The sequence below is a fragment of the Physeter macrocephalus genome, unplaced genomic scaffold (genome assembly GCF_002837175.3).
Source record: "Physeter macrocephalus isolate SW-GA unplaced genomic scaffold, ASM283717v5 random_72, whole genome shotgun sequence".
Classification (NCBI taxonomy): Eukaryota; Metazoa; Chordata; class Mammalia; order Artiodactyla; family Physeteridae; genus Physeter; species Physeter macrocephalus.
This window is the reverse complement of record NW_021145358.1, coordinates 44,330-52,912: the sequence shown is the minus strand read 5'-3', so window position 1 is coordinate 52,912 and position 8,583 is coordinate 44,330. Positions and strand designations below refer to the sequence as shown.

Sequence of the window (8,583 nt, the reverse complement as noted above, 5' to 3'; positions counted from 1 at the left end):
GCCGCCCGCTCCCGGCCGTCCCGGCAGTCTGCGCCCGCCCACGGTGGCCGCCGGAGCCGCGCGCCCCGCGTCACGCGCCGCAGTTGGGCCGGGGGCGCGCTGGCCGTAGCCCGTGGGACGGAGGGGCGGGGCCAGCGCTAGCTCCGCCCCGCAGGGACGCGGGGCCGGGGCGCGCAGGAGCTGGGTCCCCCGGAGGCAGCAGCGGCGACCTCGGGCGTACAAGTCCTGGCGTTGTCGCGCCGCGTCCTGGAGGCGGGCCAGCGATCAGGCTCATTTTCCAGTGGAGGAAACCCAGGCGCGGGGGAGGGGGGAGGGGGGCGACCGGGGCGGGGGAGGGGGTGTCTGCCTGGCGCCCGCCTGACCTGAACCTGAGTAGGGCCGGAGCGGCCCCGTGTCCCCATCCCTCGTCCCCGCTTGGATGCCCTTGCCCATCCTGGGCTCCTTCACCCCTCCAGGCTGTGTCCGCAACATGGGGCAAGGTGAGCACCAGCAGGCCGTGCCCAGGACCAGCGATTCTCTTTCCCAGGCCCTCCAGCATGCTTCTCTTGCCCTGTCCCACACTCAGGCCTCACCATCCCCCCGCCTGAGGGCCACCTGCTGCTCTCTGTGACCCTGAGGACCTGGCAGGCCTCCCTGAAGCGCGTTAACACAAGCCTTCAGGGAGGCCAAGGGAGTGGGTGCCCACGTGGGGGAACTCAGGCTGGATCAAGACCACCACTTCATTGGGACCACCCCCCATGATCTCCCACTACACACCGACCAGGCCCTGGGTCCAAAGCCCCCAATGGCCATCACCGAAGGCACCGGTCACCTTTTGGGGACATCGTCTCGCCTGCCACTGGTCCCAGCCCCCGGGACTCCCGCACGCCTGTGCCCCTCCCTTCTCCCCATCTAGGAGTCCTCCCACAGCCTTCCGAGGTGCAGAGTGCAGGAATCAGAGTGGGCCCTGCAGGAGCCGGCTGGGTCCCATATGGCCACCAGCCTGACCTGACCTTCCGGTGCACAGGTGAAAACAGAGAGGGGGGGGTCAAAGGGGCCCTCATCCCTCCTCCTTTCCCTCACCCCCTGTGCTGCAGCAATCCAATTCTCCCCACCTTCAGATGTTCCCAGAATCCAGCCACTTCTCTGCACATGTACAGCCTTATGCGACCCTCGGTCACCCTTGTGCCTCCTTCCTAGTGTCTCGGCCTCCTCCTTACCCCGCTCAGAGGCCAGAGGAAACCTACTTGTCCCTCCTCTGCTCACAGACCTCCATGGCTCCCATCACTCAGAGTAAAAGCCCATCTCCCCACTGTGACTCACAACCTAGCCTCACGCCCTTCTCTCTCCATCTTTCTCCTTCCGTTCCAGCCACATTGGCCTCACAGCTGGAGGTGGCTCTCCAACACCCCAAGCAGTCCTGCCTCAGGGTCTTTCACTGGCTGTTCCCTCTGCCTAGAATGCTGTTCCCCCAGGTATTGGCAGGGCTCCTCCTTCACCAACTTCAAGCTTTACCTACAAATGTCACCTGCTTGTTGCACCTCCCTGATCCCCCCCATCCGTCTTCTCCTTGGCACTTGTCGCCATCTGTCCTGCTGTACCTCCTACTCATTATTTTTGAATGTGCACTCCATGTGGGCAGGGGTTCATCTGTCCCGTTAAGATAACTAATGCCACAGCCAGCGTGGCAAGCAGATGGGGGCTAAGGGGTCCCGGGCTGCTGGACATGCCCTCATAGGTCCAGTCGGGCCTGTGGGGCAGCCCTGTACCGTCCCAACCACCCACCTCTGCCCTCCCACCCGGGCACTATCTGGTCACTACGGCACCCATCAGTAATGGGAGAGGTGCCCCCACCCACCAGCCCCAGCCCAGCCTCGCGTTTCATTTTGGCAGGGCCCAGATAGGAGGCTGCCAATGTGTGGGTGCAGAGCGGAAACAGAAAGTGGCTCCCGGTGCTGGCAGCTGGAAAACAGAGCTCCCAGGCACCGGGGCTCAGTGAGGGGCTGCCGAGGTCCCAAGGATGGCACCCATACCCTGCCCGACCTGAAAGGGCAGGCCTCCTCTTGCCCAGGGAGCTCATCTCAGCCCACTCCCCCTACACACCACCGCCCCTGACTGATGCCCCTGCCCTGGGGCATCCGCACCAGGCAGGGAGGGGCTGGGGGCGGGTCCTGATGCTGGGGGTCCCTTGCTCTATGTCTTGTCTTGGCAATCAAGGACAGGGGTTCCCAAGGCCACCTCTGAGGCAAATGAGGCCAGGCTCTCAGAGCCCAAGTATCTTTCTTTCCCTACCCAGACACTGGCCCAGAGACAGAGCCCTGTAGAGCTCACTGAGTCCAGTGTGGCCTCAGCGTCTTTGCACATCTACTGCCCAGGATGCTCGTCGCCCCAGAACCTGTCCTGGCAGATCCTTCTTGTTTTGGTGGACACAGCTCAATGGTGACCTCATCCCAGAGGCCCCGGCCACTCCCCTCCCTCCCTCTGTTGTTTAGCTTTTTTTTTTTTTTTTAATAAATTGATTGATTGATTGATTGGCTGCGTGGGTCTTCACTGTTGCAGGCGGGCTTTCTCTAGTTGCGGCGAGCGGGGGCTACTCTTCTTTGCGGTGCACCGGCTTCTCATTGCGGTGGCTTCTGTTGTTGCGGAGCACGGGCTCTAGGCACGCGGGGTTCAAGGAGTTGCAGCACATGGGCTCAGTAGTTGTGGCTCGCGGGCTCTAGAGCGCAGGCTCAGTCGTGGCGCACGGGCTTAGCTGCTCCGCAGCGTGTGGGATATTCCCAGACCAGGGCTCGAACCCGTGTCCCCTGCATCGGCAGGCGGATTCCTAACCACTGCGCCACCAGGGAAGCCCTTGGCTTCTTCTTATCGAGGGGCGCTCACTATGCATTTCTCTCTCTGGGCAGGGAGATCGGTGCTTTGGCCACAGCAGCGCTCCGGCACCCACAGCCCCGACCACCGTGGGTCTGTCTTGGCTCATGACTCATCACAGGGCAGCAAGGAGCAGGGGTCTGGGGGGCTGAGGTTTACTCCTGTGAGGACCCGGTACATACCCTCCCCACTTGGCTGAGCCTGAGTGCTTCTGGCACCCTCACCACCTGCAGACCACCCAGGGGTCCTGGGTTTAAATCCTGGTGCCCCTTGTGATGGCTGTGACTTCTCTGTGCCGCAGCTTCCCTGGATGCCAGCTGGGCTTGCGGGACACGGCTGTGCCACCTGCAGCTCAGCAACATGAGGTGGCTGCTTGAGGGCAGGGGAGCCTGTGCAGCTACTGCTCACAGACCCTGGTCACCAGGGCCCCCTCCCAGCAACAGCCCTGGGTGATGGTGCCCAGGCCCCTCCCATCTGAGCCTTGGTTCCCACATGCTCCCCTCAAAATGGCTAGAGCAAACATGGATCCGGTGGGGATACCTGGAGTGGAGACATTTATTGACAAAAGGGGGCTGGGCTGGGCTTCCAGCCTCTGCTTCTGGTGGAGAGGGCAGCACAGCCCTGGCCTTGTATCCCCACAGCTCCGGAAACAGTCTGGGGCGGGTCTCAGGTGCTGGGGGCGTAGTGCAGCACCAGCCGGTCAAAGTCGTTTTCCTTCAACGTGAATAGGGGGCGGGGAAGGGGGATGGGGGTGGGCAGAGAGAGAAAGGGGAGAACGTGTGAGCCAGGCCCCCAGTTCCGCGCTTTGCCTGGCAGAGGCTGGGGGGGTCTAGGGCTCAGAGACGGGCCGCCTGCACGGACTCACCTTGGCCTGGTACTCCTTGATGAAGGGGTGGGACCTGTGGGCGTCTTTCAGCTGGGACAGGTAGCGGTTTGTCACCTGTGGGGTGGGCAAGGTTAGCTAAATATGGGGACCCCATGGTGGCTCTGACCTGCAGGGTAGGGAGTGGGGTGAAACAAGGGCCACCTGGCCAGACCCAGGCAATAGCCCTGGTTTCCCCACATTTTCTCCATCACACCCTGCCGCCCCGGAACCATGCTGAATTAGAGAGGACCCTGGCAGGTGGGGAGCACCACTGGCACAGAGCCTGCACTTGGCACATGGGTGAAGCATGCACCAGGTTCAGGGATGTGGGCTGGGCAGGGACCCAGGCCCTGGGAGAGGCAGGGGGCCAGGAGTGGAAGGCAGGTCAGGGGGCACGGGGCTGGGAAAGGAGATGGATTTGTTCTGGGCACGTCGTATGGAGACACCTCAGAGGCTTGGGGATTGGAGCCCTCGCTCGCAGCCTTGCCCTACCCGCCAGGCTCAGCCCTGACCATGTGGGGCTAGGGACGTCTGTCTGCCTCTGTTTCTCCAAAACTGATAGTCTGGGGATGTCTCAGCGGTGAGAGGGAGAGTCGTCCTATCTGTCCTGCACCACCCCAGCACTGAGGCTGTCTGGGGGGCTCTTCTTCGAGGAAGTGGTGACAGTCCATCATGAAGCCCTGAGGCAGGCCCCTGGCCAGCTGGGCAAGGCACCTAAATGGGGCAGTGCCCCAGAGTCCTCCTCCCCGCCCTCAGACAAGGTAGGCTCAGCAGAATTGCTCCCCTGAGCCCTGTTGCTCTGTCCTGGTGTCCGCCCCCAACCCTGAGGTGGCACAGGCCGAGCCCCAGCCTGGGAGCCCTGAGCCTCAGACCACTTGTCCGTAGGACCCACAGAGCAGCTGACCTGCAGCCCCGACCAGGGTGGGGACCCTGGGAGAGTACTTGCAATGCCAGCTTCCCGGGGCCGATCTCAGCTGCACCCACTCGTGGGGAACAGGTTTTTGCCCCAAGGCCAGGCCAACCTTGAAGTTCAGACCCTGAGGCCCCAAGCTCCCTCTAGAGCCGGGGCCATACCAGAGACCCCTGCCCACCCCAGGCTGGCATGGTGAGGGCCGGAAAACCCTCCTGCACCTGGCTGAGGGTGGGGAGGGTCCTACCTCGGGAGGCTTGCCCAGGTGCTGGGACAGGACGATGAGGTTGATCAGCGTCTCAGGGTGGCCGCTGTCCTGGCAACACAAGGGGACGCCAGACAGGCAGGGTCAGCTCCTCCAGGCCCCCATCTCAAGCAGGGCTGGGACTGCAAGACCCAGCATGCCCCCACCACTGGCCGCTCCGCAAGGCAGTGACCTCAGGGCCCTCCCTCCTGCCTCCCCACACCAGCTGCTTTCCCAGTGAGCGTGTTGCTTCATGTGCAGACCAGTCTGACACAGAGCCCCCTTGCTTGTCGCAAGTTGGGAGGGGCGTTTTTATCACAAATCTCAAAGTAATGGAGTCCAGACCAAGGCAGCCTCAACCTATCACAGCCCAGCTAGCTGCTCCTCCTGCTGCTACAATGAGGCCTGAGACCGTGGGACAGACCCCTCCCGCCCTGCCTGCTCCCTAGGGGCACTGGCAGGAAGCTGCGGGAAATTACCAGAAACTCCAAGGGGGTGACCTCACCCCACCCGCCCATATTGGGCTCTGAGGCACAGGGAACTCTGGGAATCAGCTCGGCCGCTGCCTTGGCCAGGAACCCCAGCCAGAGCCCCTGGCTGGGGCGAGGCAGGGACGTGCCGCTCAGGATGCAGGGCGCCACAGGCTCGAGGGGCTGCAGGGACCTAGGCCGCCTGCACAGATCTGGCTCCACCCCATGCTGCCCTTCTTTGCAGAGGCCCGCATTCTCCCCACCAGCACGGGGCGCTCTGGTAGGCGAGGCGGCTCCACACAGGCAGCCCGACGACGCCAGGCAGCAGGAGGACCCGACTGACTCCCCTCAGCCTGTCCCCACTCGGCCAACGACCTTCTGACGATAGCTCGGCCCCTCGCAGAGCCGAGCACGGAGAAAGCTTCCCACTGGTGTCAGTTTCTCATTATATCAAACAACGTTTCAGATGGCAGCCGTGAGAAGACAAGTGCGGCAGCCCCGAGGGCAGCGCTCCAGGCCCCCTGCTCCACAAGGATGGGCAGGGGCGACACCTCCCGTCGGCAGCCTGCTCTCCCCTCGGCAGCAAACGGGAGCTGTCTCTCCCAAGCACAGACCCAGGTGAGGGGTCACCGCGAAAGGCCCCGGGCCAGGCAGCCAAGGTGTCAGTGAAGAGGAGACGGTGTGGGTCTGCTCAGCTCAGGCCGACGGGATACTCGCGTTTCCAAGAGAAGTTAGAATCAGGATTGTACGCTTGCGATCCCGAGTTTTAACTGATACGGCATTAAAATCCCCACATGGCCACGGGGCAGGCCACGGGGTCTCTGGCGCACCCGTTTCTGGGGTGGGGCCGCGCCTGCCCATACCTTGTCCAGCGCCTCCTGCAGCGCGCCCTCCGCGGCCTCCCACCGGCCCTGGGCCATGTGGCAGGCTGCCTGCCCACTGAGCAGCAGCAGGGTGGACGAACACTTGTCAGCCATCTCCTGGAAGATGTAGTAGGCGTCCTGCAGCTTCTCACCACCCTGAAGGGACAGCTGACGTCACCGCTTTGTCACCCTGCCGCCCGGCCCTACCCCGCCTGCTCCCTCCTGGAGGGATCCCAGCACTTTGTGGAGACAATCCCCGTGCAGCCGGCCCACGGCAGGCACTCTTTGGACACCACCCCCTTCCCCGAAGAGACCCCTGTGCAGCTAGTGCCGTGAAGGGGCCGAGGCGGCACGCAGACCCCCTCAAACCTGGCTCCCCAAGCCCTACGTTTACAGACTCGAAAGCCTCGGCTTCGAGAGGGAGAATCAGTGCACGGGCAGCTGTGTCAAGGTCTGAGCTGGGACCACTGGGACACACGGCCCATCGGGGCGGCTTCTGCTCCAGCAGCCGTGACCCCGACCGCCCGAATTCTGAATAGAAGGTTCTGTTCGCCTGGTAAAGACACAGCGCCACACTTGCAGGGGAACCTGAGACCAAGATGTGCTTGTGAAAGATTGCTAGGCTATGGGAGAGAGCTGTTTGGGTTTGTCCCACTAAACTGAATGGATACTGTGGGGTGAGGCCTCAGGCCTGCAAAAGGATGTGCAGGTGCACACAGACGAGGAGCACAATTTAAGAGGCCCGTACGAAAGAGTGACTCAGAGAAAGGAAGCCAAATGTCCAAATCCAGAAATGGGGCTGCTGCCGGGAGAGGGGTGCCCAGGCACGTGGGGGCGGGGGGCTGGGCTCGAGGGGGGAAAGTGCGAGGGGGATAATGGCACCAACCCTGTGCCGGGAGCCCGGAGAGCAAGCTGAGCAGCAGCCAAGGCCAGGGCCAGACCTCAGAGGAGGGTGCGCTGCCAGCTGGCTGGCTCCGTGCACCCGGGCTGGGGGGCGGGGGGTGTGCGTGCAGGCAGAGGTACGCCGAGTCCGGTTCCATAAACCCCCAGTTTGTTCACTCTGGCTCTGGCCAAGCCTCTCGGCTGCAAGAAGCCGGAAGGGGTCAAGCCGAGAGAGGGGGAAAACGTGCTGGGGCTCCTCCAGGGGACTAGCCCCCAAGAAAGCAGGAGGTCCAGTGCGTCTGTGGAACCCCACCTGCACCCTCCCCACAGGAGCAGCCAGCGCTGCGCACAGGGGGTCGCCGCCACCTCCTGGCTCCCGGATACTCCTGTCTCTCATGCCCACACACAAGCCGGGTGCTCACCACAGCCAGGCTGACCCAGGCGGAGGCCAGCTGGGTGAGGGTGGCGTCCTCGTCCTGGTCCTGCATTTTCTTCAGCTCCTTCCTGGGGGCAGAGGAGAGAGGCGGGAAGGTGCCCGGTGGCTGAGTGGCCAGTCACTGTGCCCCACCCCTGCCCGAGTTCCTTGCTCACAAGGCCCCAGAACTTCAGGCCCCAGCCCAGCCACCCCCCATTGACGGCTGCACACGCCTCTGCGTGCTTGCAAAGCCCACCCCAACCCTGCAAGATGGGCCCTGCTGCCTGCCTCACAGAAGGAAACTGAGGCACAGACAGTGACGCCCCTTGTCCCAGGCAACACCCTGCAGAGAAGGGCAGGTAAACAATGGTGCAGTGACCCCAATGGGCTAGAATGAAATAAATGGAGAAACACTCGTGTCACTGATAATCAGAGCCAGGGGGAGGGCTCTGGGTGGTCCCCATGCCGCGTGCGCCCTTGAAGACAGAGGCCTGGCTGCTGGAGAACACGGGGTCCCAACATGGCCTGGCCGTTGCTAAGATACCCCCGATGCACAGGCCACAGCCCAGCAGCCCCGGGGGCAGGGGCTTACCGGGCGAGGTCCAGGCGGTCTAGCTTCAGCAGGATCTGCACCGTCATGGCCATGCTGTGGGAAGGGCAGGCAGCCAGTGAACTCCCACCCCACTTTACCCTCCACCAGCTCACTCTGTGTAAGCACCGCCTTCCAGAAACCTACCCTTGAGTGCTCAGGCCACCAGCCCCGCCTTACAGAGGGGAACACTGAGGCTGACTGTCAGCCCAGCGGGGCCCAACTCAGACCTGGGCGCTGCTCGCTGGGCAGAGCACCCCATCGCTTCCCAGGCCCTGCACTCCCGCCTGTCTCTGCTGAGTGTGCTTGGGCCAGGAGCTCCCATGGGGTCCTCAGGCCTGTGGCCCGCTCCCTGCCCGCCCCGTGGCAGGCCATCCCATCTGTACCCCCCTCTCCTTTCCAGAGTCCCAGATGAAGTGCTGCAGGGGAGCACCTGCTCCCTGCTTTCAGCGCCCACACCCACCACCCCCCCCCCCCCCCCCCCCCCCCCGCGCCAGC

The 8,583-nt window shown here is 63.5% G+C and overlaps 1 protein-coding gene across 1 annotated transcript in view; it reads right to left on the bottom strand.

Annotated features, from left to right (window-relative positions):
• Positions 1–3,384: 3,384 nt before the first annotated feature.
• The window catches only part of COPE (COPI coat complex subunit epsilon), a 17,925-nt gene continuing 12,726 nt past the window's right edge, over positions 3,385–8,583 (bottom strand). The window contains exons 5-10 of the mRNA XM_007116946.3: positions 8,089–8,142; positions 7,504–7,585; positions 6,200–6,355; positions 4,870–4,938; positions 3,713–3,787; positions 3,385–3,561 (exon numbers count right to left, since the gene is read on the bottom strand). Coding sequence (XP_007117008.1) covers positions 3,514–3,561; positions 3,713–3,787; positions 4,870–4,938; positions 6,200–6,355; positions 7,504–7,585; positions 8,089–8,142 — 484 coding nt within the window. The 3' untranslated portion in view covers positions 3,385–3,513. The remainder of the gene's footprint in view (positions 3,562–3,712; positions 3,788–4,869; positions 4,939–6,199; positions 6,356–7,503; positions 7,586–8,088; positions 8,143–8,583) is intronic.